This window comes from Rhineura floridana, chromosome 10 (assembly GCF_030035675.1).
Source record: "Rhineura floridana isolate rRhiFlo1 chromosome 10, rRhiFlo1.hap2, whole genome shotgun sequence".
NCBI lineage: Eukaryota > Metazoa > Chordata > Lepidosauria > Squamata > Rhineuridae > Rhineura > Rhineura floridana.
In genome coordinates this window covers 17,971,854-17,990,638 of record NC_084489.1, presented here as the reverse complement: position 1 = coordinate 17,990,638, position 18,785 = coordinate 17,971,854, and the positions used below count along the sequence as shown (strand labels likewise).

Below are 18,785 nucleotides of genomic sequence, written 5' to 3'. Positions count from 1 at the left end.
AGCCTGTGATATCAACAGTATGAGGAGCACACTTCCCCATGCAGATACTGATAATCAATTTTGGTATTTAAAAAATGCTTATTCCAGCAGTGAACAACACTGCCTATTTAATTTAAGGCAGGGATGCACTGCTAAAGAGTTGTATCAAGAAAGCAAATTGTACTTGGTTTCTTTTCAGTGTCCTACCAGAACAAAGCTTTCATAATCCTGACATACTAGGTATTCTCAAGGTAACATTAGCATCAGGGTTGCCTGAAATTCAGTTACGTAGCAGGAAAGTCAAGCAGCCACATAAATGGTTTTTCCTTTTGCCATTTAATTAATTAATTAATTTATTATTTGATTTATAACCCACCCTTTTTCCCAGCAGGAGCCCAAGATTTTAAAATCTTACCTCTTTGTCTCCAAGGGTTTCAAGTAATAAAAGCAGAATTGTTTTGAAGTGCTCATCCCAAACACCGAAAGGCTCTTCTTGAGTCAATTTCATTAGTTCATAAAGAGCAGCTTTCCGTTCTTCAACTCTCTCATTATGATTTGATAGTTCCTTCAGCAATTCTGCAACTAGATCAGAATGGTCCAGTGGATGTTCTGTCACAAAGGAAAAATTATTATTGCCTGCCCTTCACCAGTATGTCCCATGACAGTTACAAAAATGTAAAATACAGTATTAAAAATTAAAATGTAAAATTCTTTAAAATAATCCCTATTCTTACTATCTGATGGACATTGCAGTTCATATCTTTACAGTAGTACTACTACCAGACTTACACTCTAACTGGCAATCAATATGCATTTCATTCTATCCGATACATAACCTGGAGATTCTTACTGGTATGCTGGGTAACCGCTTCTCCATCTACTTACTAGGAGCCTGGTTCTTTGAAGAAAGACTGCCAGGGATTGGAGTAAGAGTCACTTCCTTCCCTAGAGCCATATACTAGTGATGCAACAGTAACTTATCCCAGCTACACACAAAAATCACCAGTACTGCTGACCTGGTGACAGTGAAGCAGTTATTCCATTGACTCTGTTGAGAGACCAGCTGACTTTGCCCTCCCTCAACTGTCACCTAGCAGCACCCATGCCATCAAGGCTGCAGAGGAGGGAAAGAAAGCAGGACTAGTTCATCACCTATGCTGAGAGACCAGCTGCCTGTAGCTCTTCCTCATCTAGCCATTCCATTAGTCTACCTAAACTGTTTCTATCCCAGCTGGTCATTACAAGAACTGTAACCTGAAGAACTGGAGCCTGGGTTTGCTTTTTTCCTCCTCCCTCCCCTTTTTACTTTTAGGGATGAGGGGAGGAACCGTCTTCTTTGTATACAACTCATGGAGCCTTTTCAGATAAAGAGTAGCGTAAAAATAGTTTAAACAAATACACAAAGAAATAAAAATACAGAAAAAAGAAGGGAATAAAAATTGGGGAAAACAGTAATATTACATTAAGAGATTAGAAGAGAAGGAATGTATGCCTGAGTACTATCGTGCCAAGCTTAAAATGAGCTGAATATCAAACTTTATCTGATACATCTTTTTTTCCAAAGTGGAACTTTAGACAATACACACATCAGTTCTGCATTTTAACTAGAAATATTTTGCCAGTAAAACATTTAAGAAAGACTGGCTTTACCATTATTATGTTTTTTTAAAAAGCAGAAAAAACATCACTCTTCTTTGTTCTTTAAATTGAAGTAATCTGTCATCACCAAACTAATATTTTCTTCTATGTAAATCCCAATCTGACTTATTTGCTATTTATACACTTTATGTAGTCCATTTTACTGCCATCTGTTTCTTATTTGTAGATCTTGTCACCTGTGTAGAAGGCATAGGTTGAGACATCCAAACTAGGGTCTCTCTCCCATCCCACCAGACTAAATAGTATTCATATGCCGTTTTTCTTGGATGCATTTTCCCTTACATACCACTTCAGAATTATGATTTCCTTTATCCAAAAAGGCTAAGAAAGGTGAAATATTTTAACTGTTGAAATAAATGTAAATGGAAACAGCAAAGCTGAACCCTGACAAAACCGAGGTACTGTTTGTGGGAGCCAAGGGAAGGTTGGGGGATGTTGACCTGGTGCTCAGTGGGGTACAATTGCCCCTGAAAGACCAGGTCCGCAGCCTGGGGGTCATTCTTGACTCCCAGCTGTCCATGGAGGCTCAGGTCTCGGCTGTTAGCTGGGCGACGCTGTATCAACTCCATCTGATACAGAGGCTGCGCCCCTACCTTCCCAACCATCTGCTCCCATCTGTGGTACATGGCCTGGTCTCCTCTCGCCTAGACTACTGCAATGCACTGTATGTGAGGTTACCCTTGAAAATGGTCTGGAAGCTGCAACTGGTACAGAATGTGGCAGCTCGCCTGATTAAAGGCAGACGCCGGCGAGATCACATCACTCCAGTGCTGAAGGAGTTGCACTGGTTACCGGTCGTTTTCCAGGCCCAATTAAAGGTGTTGGCTCTGACCTTTAAAACCCTATACAGTTACGGCCCAGTCTATCTGAAGGAGCGCCTCCAACATCATCAGGGATGCCGCTCAACAAGATCAGCCTCAAAAGGCCTTCTCTCTATCCCACCAGTTAAAACAGCTAGACTGGTGAGAACAAGGGAGAGGGCTTTTTCAACTGTGGCCCCCACTTTGTGGAATTCCCTCCCAAATGATCTCCGCTATGCCCCCTCTATGATGAGCTTCCGCTGGGCCTTGAAGACCTGCCTCTTCAGGCAGGCTTTTGGGGTGGGTTAGGTTATATTATTGTTGTTGAGATTTTTAATGTTTTAATATATTTGTATGTTTTTATTTTGTACGTCGCCCAGAGTGGCTGGACAGCCAGCCAGATGGGTGACTAATAAATTTAATTAAAAAAAATAATTTTTTTTTTAGTATTTTAAACTAAATGTGATCAAATCTCACATGTAAAAGTCAACATTTAGGTGTGCTTTCAAGTCAACATTTTGGATATCAAGTTTCAGATTTTTGATCAATCTCAAACTCAAGACCTCTGCTAGAAGCCTTTTTTCCAAGGTTGTTTTTCTTCCATGTTGTTTGCATCCGATAACAATTCTGACTTTTTTTTTTGGCCTGCACTGTTCCTTATATTATATCCTTTCCCCAATGTTATCTGCAACACTCTAGACTTACCATCAGGAAACTGTTCTGCATCATCATCAAACATAGCCTCTTTTAAAGCTGATTTGTTAAATGAACCAACACTATCTGAGTAATTGTATGGATTATAATCACGTGATCGAGGGGATGAATGAGGAGGCATTGTGTTCAGTAATGAGGTTTTATTGTCAAGAGCTGTTCGGCCTGTATCAGTGGTACCACCTCCAGCTCGCAGATCTACTATTCCAGATCCACTGCATATCTAACAAAGGCAGAAAGAGACAAACACATAAACACAATCTGCAGAGTAAGCTAGCTATTTTAGTATTATATATAATTAGTAGGCACACATTCTTCAGGATTTTATTAGCAACGATGAAAATTCAGCTACTTAAAAAAAATGGGGCAATAGGTTTTTTCATACCACCAATTAATGTGTTTGGGATCCAGAAATTAGGTATTTACACTGAATACTGGTTTATCATCTTTATAAAGTCATACACTTTAAATAGAGAAAGGTAAATTATAAAACTGAAATTTACATATTTATTTTGAGGTTCTCACACTCATAAAGCAGGATATATTCTTACTTTACACCAATGCGTAATGTATTTTCCAGTCAAAGCAAGCATATCAGGGAATACTTAACATACTGCAATTATATAGATAAGTTTCAAAGTTAATGCTCTGATTTAATTATAAATTGCAGCATGAAAAGTTTGATTTTGACCACTTAATTGTCCCCGTGATCCTGGTTTCACACTCCTTTTTTTCCAGTGCCAGGTCTCTTAATTTTTTCTGATGCCTTGCTCAAGGAGGTATGTTTTGATGGACATGCATGCTGGTAAGCAGCCTCAGATATGGCAGAATGGTCCCAGGGTTAATTTGTATTTTTAAAAAAATCTACAACAAATACTTCATTCCATTTCCCCCTCACTGGAATACTCACTGAATCATCATCCTCTTTTTTGGAATCCCGTTTCATAGGCTCATTCATATCTTCTTGACTGCGGAAGCTAAAGTTCTGAATTGCTTCAGTCACTCCACGGAGCGAACTATAAATATCTTCTGAATTCATATTTTCTGTGTCATAATCAAATGCACTGTAGAGTGAAAAAAGCAGCTTTTCTTTTAATTTGAACGGTACTGTCCTCTAACTAGCATCTCCATGTGTGAATTCTCAGATGAGAACTAATAGAACACAGCAAGTTGCCTTATAGCAGATAAGACTATTTATACATTTTGTCCAGTAGGGTCTACTGACCAGCAGCAGCTCTCTAGGATCCCAGAGGCCTTCCTATCACTTGCCACCTCATCCTTTGATTGGAGTTGGGATCTTCTACAAGGAAAGCATTACCACTGGGCCATGGCCCATCTCCAAATAGTAGTAAAGCATCTGAGATGAGAGGAGACTGTGCAGTGTAAGTAAGAAGGACAGGACTCTGTCATAGATTGTGTGAAATACAGAGATAAGCAGAGGTAGACAACTAGGATATTGAATATTCTGTGAAAAAGGAAGAATGGAGATGCTAGTTTTGAAATTTAAACATTTTGTCATTACAACCATTTTTTCAAGGAGTTAAATTCAAAATATTCTTGCACTTTACCCAAATTAAAGGCTTCTAATTAATTCTGCATTTGTTGAAAGCCCCATTTTGTTAACACTAAATTACTATAAGATATGATCTGGTCTTTTACCTTGGTGACAAAGTATTTTGGGATGTATTGGTTGGGGAAGTGATGGGGCTAGACCAACTAGCTGGTGAGCGTGGAACAGGCCTTGTTAAAGGGCTTCCCATGGACCCCTGTAATGGAAGATATTTTTCATTAATACACTTAATACTATGCTTCAGCTTTTAATTTCAGAAAGTAGATGAAGGCTTCCTTTAATAATTATGTATTTATATCAGCAAGCAAATAATAGCACTGCATGAGAAAAAAAACTGCCTGAAAAGCTTAACCAATAAGGCCATAACAACACACACCCCATGCTCTCAATCAATTGTTGACAAGCATGCCTTTAATCTTCATGTGAATTATTATAAAGTATTTTAAAGGAGAATAATTCAAAAACCTGAAAATACCTGGCCACCATTTCCTGTATTCCGGAGGTGATTGTGAAGCAGCTTTGTGGCACCATCCTGAAAGGTTTTTGGTAAAGCGCTTAACAACATTGTAAACTCGGGGGTGTTGAGTTCAAAAAGAGAAATCAATACCGACTGTGCAGCCTAGGAAAAAGATCATATCATGTTAAAATAAAAAGATCAGACTTAAGGCATACATTTCAAGAATTACTCATTTTTCCAGTTCAATGGACCTAATTGCCATTTATGCAAAAAATAGAAAGTCCTTACCATATGGGGTCAGGGAATCAGAGACACAGAGATGTGCATTGGCTTCACGCTAATTAAACTACATGGGATATCCACATGGAATGACAAGCCTGTATTTTATTTATTTTCACTCAAATTTTAAGCTGCCTTTTCTCAAGTAAGGATGTTTTACAGTATTTAATTAGAATAAAAATGCAATAATAAAACTGTTAAAATACATAACCAATTACATTTCCTATCCAATCAATGTAACACAGCAGAGCAGCGGACAGCATTATTACAGTAACCTTGAATACCTTGTATCACACAGGTTGGAAGGTACTGTGAAGGGGTTAGATGCAATGGCACACACAGTGGCTATCCTGGATCCAGGAACCAATGTGCTATTGTAAGACCAATTAGGTCCTTGTTCTGTCTAACAAGTCACTTCCAGCCCCTGAGATGTGACCTGTTGAGTCGACAGCATGGATTACGGGCTGTGACTGACTTTCTCCATTTGACAGAGCGGCAACCTCAGGACGCTCCAGCAAAAGAACCAAACCCTCCACGCAACAGGAGCAGCCTATGCACAAGGGTGGCCAGGGCAGCTGGTACAAGGAGGCGAAGGAAATGTATGCTATTGCTGTGGCCCTTCTTGTTGCACAGCTACGCACCTAGCACAGTCAGGTTTAAAAAGGGAGGCTCCATACATGTGTTGTCTTTGCCTCTTCCTCTGGTGTGCTGGATGCTAGTGTGATGGTCCTGCTTCCCTATCCTCTGTCTCCTGTATATTATCCAAACCACATCTCCACATGTGGGGCCAAAGGCTTCTGAAAGTTTGCAAATGAGGCTCCTTCATGTGCTGCGTACACAGAGATTAGTTTTTGTGTGTATGAAAGCACATATACTTTAACATGCAATGTGCAGCATGATTGTGTTTTCCCTCTGCAAGCTGTTAGGTAAGCATTACATCAGCAAATATATATCTGAACCATATCTCTGGCATGTAATTTTGAAAGAACCTTGACTGTAATAAAATTGCACTCTTTTGTTTATATCACACTAGCTCAACATTTAGTTAACCAGCTATTCTCCTTTACAAAAAGGTGGAGCTGACTTTTGTAATAACAATATTATGTAAAAGATGTAGCAGCAACTATTACACAACTCTGTTATATGATAAGGATTTCAAAGCATTAAAAAAATTATGCAAAGAGAATTAGTATCTTATAAAGAAGAACTGTACACATTAACATAAGACTGCATACCTTCCTAACATCTGAACTTTTAGGTTCTGTTGTCCAAGTGATAATTCGAGATACTGCCAGACGTGTTTCACTTGAATTTACAAAATCTCCTGGGTCCATCTGTTGTGCAAGGGTCTCGATATATTTGAGAATGGCAACTTTTACCTGTAAAAATAAGGAGAATCAAATAGATGTACAGAAAAGTACAACACCAATGGTGAGCAGGTTAGAATAGAAGGAAATTTCTTTGACACAGGGAAAACTCAGCAATGCTATCCTGGCAGGATAAATAAAGACAAAAGTTTTCTGTGCATGTTATGCTGACAGTAGCTATAAAAAAGAGCTCGGGGGGGGGAGTCCTGTAACGGTCGCAGCTCCACGAGGCTGCCAACAAGCTCAGAAGAGGCGGCGCAGGAGCAAGCTCCACGCTGCTGCGTGCTGAAAAATAGCCGCTGCCGCCTCCAGCAGCAAAAATACAAGCCGCCGCCGCTGCCTGGGAGAAAAAGCTGGCGGTAAGGGAAGGAAGCCACAGCAGCCTCCGGCAGCAAAAATACAAGCCGCCGGCGCCACCTGGGTGAAAAAGAAGCTGGTGGTAAGGGGTGGAAGTTTGCAAAAGGGAGCCGCAGCTGTGGCTCCCAGTGAGGCGGCTAAGACTAAAAAACCGTTGCCGCCTGGGTGGAAGGAGGGCAGTGGCAAGGAGACGATAAAACTGAATAGGGAAGCCGCAGCCACGGCTCCCAGGCAAGGCTCGTCTCACAAGAGACGTAGGAGCCCAAACGGGGAAACGGCAGCCACTGGAGCCCCCAACAAAGGGACTGAGGAGGGGAAATTTTTTTTTAGAAAACATAAGAAAAAAAAAAAAGCCAAACAAATGTCCCAGGAAACTAAAACAGTGAAAGCGGAAAGGGAACGAAAGGAAAAAGAAAACCAATCAGTCCCACACACTCAATCACAAACTTAGCTATATGCTATGGTCATTGCCGGTGCCAGGCTATTTTGAGCCCTAGGCAAGGCTAACTACCTGCACCCCTCCCAAAAAAATGGCTAACTTCAATTTTCAAAAACAGATGTCTTGTAGAAATACTGAAAAGCACAAAACTTGAAACTGCTAAATTTATTTTAAATTGCAAGAATAAGTAATACAACAATCTTTGATTATCTTTCTCAAATACAAAAGAAAATGTTTTAGCACACAAATCATTTTGAATAATCTTGTGAATTGTGATGTTAAAATTTAAGTCTCATAAAAGTTTCAATTTCAGGCACATCAAAATATCACTTGTGCCTTTTCCTTTGCAAATTTTGTCACCAACTCCTTCAGGTCAAGTGCTGATGCTTGGGCATGTTCAATTGATATAGCTGCCAAGCCAACTAGTCTCTTTTGCAGCATTGTTGAGCGTATATGTTTTTATAAGTTTGAGCTTTGAGAAAATGCGTTCACCACTTGCCACTGACACTGGAAGTGTGAGAAGGATCCTTAGAGCAACAGAAACATTAGGCACATTATCCAGGAGTTTTTGTTGTAGTATGAAGAGAAGTACTCCTTGTGGCGGCATAGACTTTGGAAGTCTTCAAGCTATTGCTATAAGTTCACAGCACAGATATTTAGCATCAGTATCTTTGTTTCCATTGTGCATCAATGGTTTTTCCCAATTCTTGCACAACTTCAGTAGATTTTTTGTTGATACTGTATATATCATACAGGAAGCTAAATAGGGAATTATATTGTTGTAACTGTTGGAATCTCTCTTCAACAGATTGTATGGCCATGTGTAAGACACCATAGTAGAAACCTACTTTGAGTTTCTGCTTTGGATCTTGCAGTGCCTCTTCTTGGGCGTCATACTCAAACTGCTGTTTCTTTCTCCTTTTTCTAACCTGTTCTGTCTCAAAGTTTGGTAGTATTTCTAGCTCCTTTGCAATCTCAGTAGCATCTATCAAAACTTGTTGAAAACCCTCATCACACCTGCAGCCTACAAGGTAATTCTTGGTCACTTGCAATTGGCTTGTAGCTGAATTTAAATCAGCTTCCTTATTTTGTAGTAGCTTGCTTGTAAGATTGACTTCAAAAAGGATGTTGTACCATGTAACAAGGGATACCACGAACCTGAACTTACAAATTGCATCAGCAAGCTTCAATTCGGGAAGTATTTCCAGATAAACCTTTTAGGCTTGTGTCATCCAAGATCTCTATTAAAGCATCATATATACTATCAAGATGATATCTCCGTGGTTTCAAAGCATCAATCCGACTCTCCTGTCTTGATTTGCTCAATGGCTTAACAGTTATGCCTAAGTCTGATACATGGCTAGTTAGAATTTGCCAATGCTGAGCTGATGCAGAGAAATAATTATAGATCTGTTGAACCAAACTGAAGAAACTAGTTGCTTCCAGACAACACTTAGCGGCATCATTGACTACCAAGTTTAAAGAGTGTGCATTGCAGGGCACAAAAAAGGCATGTGGGTTTATGTCCAGGACTCTCTTTTGTACACCATTTTCTTTGCCTTTCATGTTACTCCCATTATCATAACCTTGACCATGCAGATTCTCAATTGGTAATCCCATTTGCTCAAGCTGTCCAAGAGAGTTTCTGTCATAAAGGCACCTGTAGTCTCCTTTAGTGAAACAAATCCCAAGAAATGTTCTCTTATGATAACCTCAGGCTCAGACATCTCATTAACTGATGGTTTGATTACATCAACATAACATACAATCATTGTCAGTTGTTCAATATGACTAACATCAGGTGTGCAGTCCAGAATAATTGAGTAGTATTTGGCTGAGTTTGCATGTGCTAAAATTTTCTGCTTTATAGCACCTGCTAGAAGCTGTATAAATTCATTTTGGATATCTTTTCCTAGGTAGTGAACCATTGTTTCTTGATCTTTAGCTCTGCACAAATGTTCATTCATGGTAGGATCAAAAAGGGCTAGATATTCTACAAACTTCAAAAAATTTCCATTGCTAGCACTGTACAACTTTTCAGTTGTACCATGGAATGCCAAGGTTTGTATGCCAAGAACTGTGACCAAAGCAATCAAGCGTTCCAAGATTTGTCGCCAATATTGTTCTTCTTGCCTAATTTTCTGCTGGTTACTAAGCGCAATTCAAGTTCTCTCCAAGTCTGATAGTTTTCTAAATGGTCAGTATTCCTAAAATTGCACAAACACGCTCTTACTCGAGTATAAAAAGGATAAATAAAAAACAGAATATAGAATTTTTCATAAGACTTTATAATTAATTATATTCCATAGCACTGTTGTGGTATTTATCTTAAAATAAAAAATATAAATTGTCAGTTGCATTTTTACAAGGGTTAAAAAAACTAATCTGTACAAAACTGTGCCCCTCAAAGGTCAGGACTGCGCCCCTCTGAGGTCTGCGCCCAAGGCGGCTGCCTAGTTGGCCTAATGATAGCACCGGCCCTGGCTACAGTAGAAGAATCCAAACGCCTCGGACAAAGGCAAGAATGAACTGGAGCAGGAGGGGCTCGATGCCCCAGGTCTTGACTTCAAGACATTCTTGCCTTTGGACGCTAGGTGGTGCTAATAACCCACATGATGACAGGCTACCTGAGGAAAAAATAGCCTTCTTAGAAGAAGACATACAAGATCAGCGGGTTGAATCCAAAAAACCATGAATGGAAAGAAAACAGCTGGTATTCATATTTTGCAAACCTCTGCACAAGAAGTTTTACAAGTGTTTACACAGAACTATGATAGTTCAAGTCCTATAACAGTTCTCTCAAACAACTGAGCAAACAGAACATCTTTGGAGTTAGTTTTAGGTTTTTCACCCAACTTTTTGTGAGTGGAGGACACTTTCAGATCCAGCCTAGGTTTTACAAAATAAAAATATAGGAAAGATTATACTGGCCAAAGACCTATGCAAATAGTTCTATACACTCAAAGGGTATGTCACAAGGTATCTGGACACCAACTTTGTGATACTACATTGCATACCACTTTTGAAGCAGAGTTTTCAACGCATTCTGAGAACCTGTCTATCAACAGACAGGGGAGCGAGGCCCTGTCGATTCTCTTTGACCTCTCAGTGGTTTTTGATTTCACTGACCATGGTATCCTTCTCATCAGGCTGTCTGAGTTGGATATAGGGGGCGCCAAGGTTCTGCTCCTACTTGGGTAGCCAACTCCAGAATGTGGTGATAGGAGATTGTTGCTCAACCCTTTGGGAATTTCTGCTTCAGTTTGTTCCACAGGGTTGCATTCTATCTCCCATGCTACTTAACAGGATGAGGGCATCCAGGAATATGAGCTGAAGTATCACCAATATGGTGGCAACACCCAACTCTCACTCCCTCTAGTGACCTCCTGGTTACAGCTGTGCTGACTGGGGCTGATGGGAGTTGTAGTCCAAAATATCTGGAGGGCATCAGGCATGTAAAGGCTGCTGTCATGTGTTGTATATGGGATTGCCAAAAATGATCTGGAAATTTCACTGTCCAGGCAACACTGTTACCTGGGACTGGCTTATTTAACCATCTGCCCTGGCTTCCAGACTATTTTCAGGCCCAATTCAAAGTGCTGGTTTTAAACTCTAAAGCTTTAAATAGCTTGGGGTAGGTTACTTGTAAGATAACCTCCTCCCATACATACCTACTTGGACCTTTAGGCCATCTTCAGAGGCCCCTTGGTGCCCTCATCAAACAAGTTGCAACAAGTGACCACCAGGAAGAGGACCTTCTCAGTGGTAGCACCCCTGTTGTGGAATCCCCCCCTAAAGCTTTCCTGGTGCCCACTCGGTACTACTTTTGGTGCCAGCTGAAGATTTCTTTCAGGCTTTTAAAAAACATTTTAAAGGCTTTTAAGGGCTTTAAGGATTTGCAAGGTTTTGACACGTTTTACTTTTTAAAGATCTGCTTGTATTCAGTTGATTTTATCAATTCACTATTTGTTGCATAATTTGTTTTATACTCTACTTGTATAGGTTAGGGTTGTATTTAACATTTTTATTAAAAGTCACCCAAAGACCTCTGGCTATAAGGTGGCATATAAGTGTTGTTAATAAACAATTAAACATTTAAAAAATATCCACAATTTAAAAATACTAGGCTGAACTAAATTTGTAATGATTCAAGACTGGACTTCAGGCTATCACCAACAACTTCCACTCTGCTGTGACAATTTACCTGGAATTGAAAGATATCATAAGCCATTCTATCATAATAGAGAAAGTGCTTATACAACAAACAAACATTTTCCCCTAGCATGGCCACTCTCAGGTTGGACAACATTTAATTTAGTGACAGTTAAGACAGTAGAATGTAGTTGTGCTTAGCACTCTATTTTTCAGAACATTCCTTTTTTTCTTCTTACCAATTCCACACACATTTATTTAATTGGGGGAAATAGCTGTAGAGAAATCTGTCATGCCAGAATAACAAGATTCAAACAACAGACTAGTGGCACCACTTCTTGAAGGTGCACCACAAGTTGTACATGTTAGTTTTTCACCTGACTATTCCAACATAACAGATTTTAAAGTTGTCTACTTCCATCACAATATTAAAGTCTGTCCTTAGATGTAAACATACAAGCAATGCATAATTAACTTGTGGAATTAAGACTGTGCAGAATTAATTTAGGGAATTCACTGTCAACATGTGGCAACGGCTAGACTAAATGGCTTTAAAAAGCAGTAGACAAATTCAGGGAGGATGTGCCCATCAATGTCCAAGTGGAAAATCTATGTTTAGAGCTAATATATCACTGAATACCATATGCTTGGCACGAACAAGGATGCTAATCCTTCTATATTCAATACTAAATGACCCCCTTTACAATAAAAGACAGAAGTGTCTGCTGACAAAGGACCACAAATTTGGTCTTATGCCAGCTTCACATATGCTGAATCGGGTAAGGAGGGATGACCTAATTACTACCTTCCTCTTGTTGCTCCCTACTCAGCAATCCATAGTACTGTGTATTGTGGAAGAGCGGGAAGCTTTCACTATTGTGTCCCTTACTTCAGGAATCGAATACAGATCCAGTACTTTCTCATCCCTAACCCAGTTTGGCAGATATCCAAGCACTACTGTCTCCTCCCTTCATCAGCAGGCATCCTGTCAAGTAAGTTTTTATAACTCTGGTATTTCAAATCTTTCGAAGTAATGCCCTCATGTCTACAGTAATGTCATATAAGTACCATTTGCAATTAAAAGGGACATACATTAGTATTATCGAGCAACAAGAGAAAGTCAAACTGTCAGTTAACGCATCTCCCTACATAAGGTTTCATTTAAATCTAGAAAACTATTGCAAAATCAAAGTCAAACAATTTCCACTAACAAATAGAATTTCAAACATTGTTTAGCATGAGCAATAAAATTCTGCTGCACTTTAGACAAAAGGAGACTTGTTTGTGTGCAACATCAGCACCATTGTTTAAGGATAAAGAAGTGCCATCTTGTGAAAAGCTATTAACAGAATGTGTACATTTACTGCGTGCAGGACAGAGGAAAAATGCTGGCTGTACATATGCTTGCTGTTTTCCCAAATTGCCTCAATTTAAATTCTTAATATTTGCTGCATTTATGCCAAGGCTACAGTTTTGACGACTGCACATTTGCAAGAAAATAGTTCATCTTTTATATATTCCAATGCATTATTTCTTTCCAGCTGCCACATCAGTGTTTGAATTTGTACCACTGTATCATATAATGTTCACAATAAAAAGCTTTTTAAAAAATAGATGCAAGTTTCTCTAACTTTGAATATGCAAAATACAACATGACTTTGGGAAGCTCAGGAATAAATTTAGCTATAAGAGCCAGTACATCTGTAAAATGAGGATTGGGAAATCACCAACATAAAATCAGAAGAGACTTGATAGAGTGAGTTGCATAACCAGCTTGGTGTTAGGCAGCCGTACATTTTTATTTGGTTGGTCTGTCGTGTTTTCTTGTAAGGTTTACTGTCAAACAGTTTAACAAAAGCATAACGCTTGGCCTCACATCAGATGAAAGCATGCTCAAAATTCCTTGCAAAGGTTAGTAGCTGCATATGGATGCATACAAATAAACATTTTAAAAATGTAAATTTACATATAATAGGTTAAAAAGACAATAATGCAGACAAAAACCTTGGAGCTCCAAAAAGAGCGAAGCTGGTCTTGCAGTGCTGGCTTGACTGTCTGAAATTTTATAAAAACAAAACCCACTAATTTAAAACCAGCAACACAGAATGCAACAAATATGCAAATATAAATAGGTAAAATTTTCACTAATCTTATTTTTTTTAGTAAGTTCATATATTACTACCTTCAAGCTGGGTGTCTGGGTCTGATCAACAGTAAATCTCATCAAAATACTGAACTGGAGATCATTTGGAAAAGATTCCCTGCAAAAAATAAATTAATGTTGTATCAAGGGTAAAACTCACTCCAGAACAGCTTAAGAGGCCTGTGAAAAAACAGATGGAAAAGTGAGAGGTGGGACTTTTGATCTTACCGTGAAACGGCTTTCTATGTGCATGTAAAAGATTATCTCAGGTGGGTGATGAGCTGAAAGATGCTGATCAATTTTTAGTAGTCTTATAATCTTTCCTTGGCTCCATCAATCAGTTCTCTAATGACAAGCCAGAAACACTAATACAACAACCAACGTCCTTTAAGTATACACATTCTCTGCCAAACATACTCTGTTATGAACATAAAATAAACAGAAAAAGACAATAGATCCCCACCAGCCCAGCCAGATGTAGAAGGCCATTTCATGTTAAGACCAAAGGTCGCTTCTCCCATGCACTTAATGATGATCTCAAGTGGGACATATTCAAGCTAACCCATATAGGATGAGAATTCAAGGCTGGGCTGTATATTATTGTGGAAGAATGTGCTGTAGCACTCTTATTCCAAAGGTTGCCTCTGCTGAGGCATACAGATCGATTTTATAATGCTTGAAAGCAGTGGCGTATCTACCGTATTTGACACCTGGAGCGGATCATTTTTTAACACCTCCCTCCTCTATATGACAAAATTATTTTCAGTAATAATCATGGAATGAAATGAATAATAATAATGGCCAGAAAAGAAATGCAGACAGTGAATTTTTTTTTTATTGAACTTTGTATATATAATCATGCCAGTAAAAAAATAAAAAAAATAAAAATTAAAATAAATATTACAGTACATAAAAGAAAAAAAGTAATGGATTGATAAAAAAAAACTGGTTGCCCAAAACATGATGGATTTCTTTAGGAGGCGTTCTGCGGAGAACCACTTGCCTTTCAATCTGCTCTTTGGAGTCTAACCAGAACTGGCTGGCCAAAGTCTGGCATTCTGCCTTCCACACTGGAAAGCAAGAAGACCCACAAGGAGGGCAGGAAGGCAACAGCTCCCTCCCCATCACTGTAGCTGGTATTTAGTGGTAGACTACCTCTAAAACTGGAGGTTCCATAAAGCCTTTATGACTGGCAGGCACATCTGCCCTCCCCCAGTGGTGGCTCCATGTCCGTGGGGCAGTAGAATCCACTCCAGGTTTTAGTGTGAACTTTCAAGGAACTGGTCAAGGCCCTGAACCTATTTTGGGCCCTGGTTTCAGTACCTTGGACAGCTCCTCAAAAGTCTGGATTAAAACCTGGAGCGGATTCCAGTGCCCCACTGACATCGGAGCCACCAGCTGCCCGCCTCAAGGCATTTACCTGACTCTTTTTTAAAGCCATTTGAGCTAGTAGTCCTCATCACATCTTGGGAAGCAGGCTACATGAATTATTTTAATCCTTATGAAAAGGTCTAGCCCACCCTTATACTGCCCATGAAGAACCTCTCAGAGCAGTTTACCACAATTTGAAATCACAAAACAATAGATAGATTATAATACAATGAATGTGAGAATAAAAACACGTAAGTGACATCACATAAAAAAAATCCACGGTACCTATTGTAAATGAGTTACGTGCCATGTGAAAAAGTTCTACCTTTTGTCTATCCTAAATCTTCTTCCATTCCACCTTATTGGGTGGCCCTAAATTTTATTATGATGAAAATTTCTCTCCATGTTGATAGAGAAAGGCGGTTCTCCCTCTTGCATAACGTGGAACTCATTCTCACTGGAGGCAGTGATGGCCACCAACTTGGATGGCTTCGATTAGACAAATGGCTACTAGTCATGGTGGCTATGCCCTGCTTCCATGGTCAGAGGCAGCATGCTTCTGAATACCAGTTGCTGGGAACTGCAGGAGAGGAGAGTGCTCTTGCACTCAGGTCCAGCTTGCGGGCTTCCAATAATGGGCATCTGGTTCTCCACTATGAGAACAGGATACTGGACTAGAGGTGACATGATAGACATGTATAAAATGATGCTTGGCGCATGGAGAAAGTGGATAGATAGCAGCAAACCTCTTGCAAGGGAGTTCCGGGGGGGGGGAAGGAAGCCCCCCACCTCCTCCTCACCCCCCAAAGGCAAAGACCCCTTTCTCTTCCCCCTGCAATACGTTTGCCCCCCACGAGCTTTGTCACGGGTGTGTGACAGAAAACCTCTTCTTCCCCTCCCTCCTTCTTAGCTTAGGATCGCTCTCACTCTCCGCAACCCCCTCCCCTGCCACACTTAATTAACCTCTGGTGCTCTGAAGGACATCGGGGTCCCCTCTCCCTGACCCTCCTGCAGACCTCTCGCCTTCCCAAGCGCAGTGGAAGCCGGGATGGAGGAAGCCCCAATGCCACCGAGGTGGAGGCCAGCAATCCAGTCTTAGTGGGAGCTGGTGGGGCTCTCTCTCCCAGCCGGGGGCACTTTTTCGCAGCTCCCCGGCGGCTCTTCTGAGGGAGTCCACCCAAAGGGAGCGCCTCCCGCCCCTCCGTCTTCTGCTGCCATTCTGCCCTTTCTCGTCCCGGCTTCCTCCTCCCCCTGCCCAGTCATTCTCCGAGCAATCCCTTTTTTTCTTGCACCCCCTTATTGCCTGCACCTGGGGTGGACCACTCCTACCGCCCTGCCCTTGGTACGCCACTGCCTGAAAGTGTTTGGAGTAGCCCATGCAGCTGCTCTGCATACCTCTCTTAGAGGAGCATTAAGAGCAAATGCAGCTGTAGTGGCAGTGGCCCTGGTGGAATGAGCCACAATCTGTGCTGAGGGAGATAAGTTCAATGAGGTGTACACCAATGCCATACATGCTTTAAGCCAACACGATAGCATGGAGGAGGAAACTTTCTTCCCCAGAGAAGCAGGGTGGAAAGATACAAACAGTGCATCTGTTTGACAGAAGGGCTTCATTCTGGATATATACACTTTTAGAGTCCTCTGCACATCTAAGGAGTACAATGCTTTCAGTGGGATGGTTATGGGCTGACCCCATGTTCAATGTATGCAAATGTCCCCACTAAGGGTCTTCAAAATGTATGTATTAATCCTAATGTATAGGATATGCAGACTTCCTCATAGTATTCAGTCAAGCCTTGTGAAGTTCGAACTGGAAAAAGTTTTTCTGACCCCCCCTCCTTTTTCTAGTTTTGGGTAGGCAGCCAATGTACTCTTGCAAGATAACAACATGCAGCTGCCAGCTACAGCTGCCTTATATGGTGTGGATAACACCTGCTTCTGCTTAAAGTGACTAGCTGGAAGGTTAGCTGGTCCCACTTGCTGTCCCTGCAAGATGGCAAAGAGAGATACTGTGTAGAGGCAGCAACTGATAAGAAGACAGCTGTTCAGCAAGGTCACAGCCTTGAGACACTCCAATAAATAGAGTTCAGGACCAGTATTTGGCCATCTGGCCAGTCTCCCTGGAGACTGGGCCAAAGACACACTGCTGCTATGCTGTGCTGCCAATAACCAGAGGTCTGTCTGTTACAAGGGTGAGATGGTTCCATTTCTTTATGGATAAGAGACAGAAATATACTAAAAGAGAAATGTAACTTGTTTGATGTTAATTCCTTGCAATATAACTTCAGAATTATTGCAATGTCACTTGTGTAATGTACGAGTCTGAACTTATAGCACATTATACTTTAAGATATGTTAAATGTATAATGCAATGTATACAGATGTATATATAAGCCTGATATTTGACATCTGATCATAATTGATTCTGATTCAATGGCTAAGGCCGCTGTATGCATTACCAGTAAAGATGCTTAATGTGCAAAGAATAAATATTATAAGATTCATAAAGATAATCTGCTATTGAACTCCCATTTTTCCTGAGATATCCCTAAACCTTAGTATGTTCTTTGGTGGGACCTCTGACTACAGTTCACCTAAACAGACCTAACTGCTGGCAAAAACTGTGGAAGCTCAGGTGACCACAATGTTTGTCATATAAGTTGTTTGTGTAGATACAGACTAAGCGGAGTATAAAAAAACGCTCAATCCAGTGCATTCACAAGATAGAAATGGTTCGAGGCCATTTCAGGATGAACCAGAGAAGGACAAAAAGAAGGCAGTATAAGTTCCTGCTGGCAATGAAAAGAGGACAGAAGTTTAGGCCGAAAGGAAGGAATGGTCCTAGGATCATTATGTCCTTGTGAAAGGAATTGACATTTTAAAAGGGGTAGGCCTAGAAGTAGGCATTGTGAGAGCAGGGGCACAGGATATAAATTCAGAAGAGCAAAATTACCACAGGCCTAACCACAAGTGCCAAAGACACTTGAAGAGAGACACTGCTTACAAGTGCCTGTACGCTAATGCTAGGAGCCTCCGAACCAAGATGGGAGAACTGGAGTGCTTGGTCTTAGAGAAGAGCATTGATATAGTGAGCATAACCGAGACCTGGTGGAATGGAGAAAACCAGTGGGATACGGTTATCCCTGGATATAAACTATATCGGAAGGACAGGGAAGGACTTATTGGTGGCGGAGTCGCTCTATACGTGAAAGAAGGCATTGAATCCAGCAAGCTCGAAACCCCCAAAGAGGCAGACTCCTCCACAGAATCGTTGTGGGTGGTGATACCGTGCCCCAGGAGGGACTTAATACTGGGAACGATCTATCGTCCCCCTGATCAAAATGCTCAGGGAGACCTTGAGATGAGATATGAAATTGAGGAAGCATCCAAACTAGGAAATGTGGTAGTAATGGGTGACTTCAACTACCCGGACATAGACTGGCTGCATATGTGTTCCAGTCATGACAAAGAAGCAAAGTTTCTAGATATTCTAAATGACTA

The 18,785-nt window shown here is 40.6% G+C and overlaps 1 protein-coding gene across 10 annotated transcripts in view; it reads right to left on the bottom strand.

Moving 5' to 3' along the window:
• CLASP2 (cytoplasmic linker associated protein 2) overlaps positions 1-18,785 on the bottom strand; it is a 232,004-nt gene that overhangs the window by 14,523 nt on the left and 198,696 nt on the right. For 7 of the 10 annotated variants that reach the window (XM_061587096.1, XM_061587086.1, XM_061587092.1 and 4 more), the window contains 8 exons: positions 13,953-14,031; positions 13,775-13,825; positions 6,691-6,834; positions 5,195-5,338; positions 4,809-4,915; positions 4,060-4,213; positions 3,144-3,372; positions 395-588 (listed from right to left, as the gene is read on the bottom strand). In XM_061587096.1, the coding sequence (XP_061443080.1) occupies positions 395-588; positions 3,144-3,372; positions 4,060-4,213; positions 4,809-4,915; positions 5,195-5,338; positions 6,691-6,834; positions 13,775-13,825; positions 13,953-14,031 (1,102 nt within the window). The remainder of the gene's footprint in view (positions 1-394; positions 589-3,143; positions 3,373-4,059; positions 4,214-4,808; positions 4,916-5,194; positions 5,339-6,690; positions 6,835-13,774; positions 13,826-13,952; positions 14,032-18,785) is intronic. The other 3 variants (XM_061587088.1, XM_061587090.1, XM_061587093.1) reach the window with 1 other exon arrangement.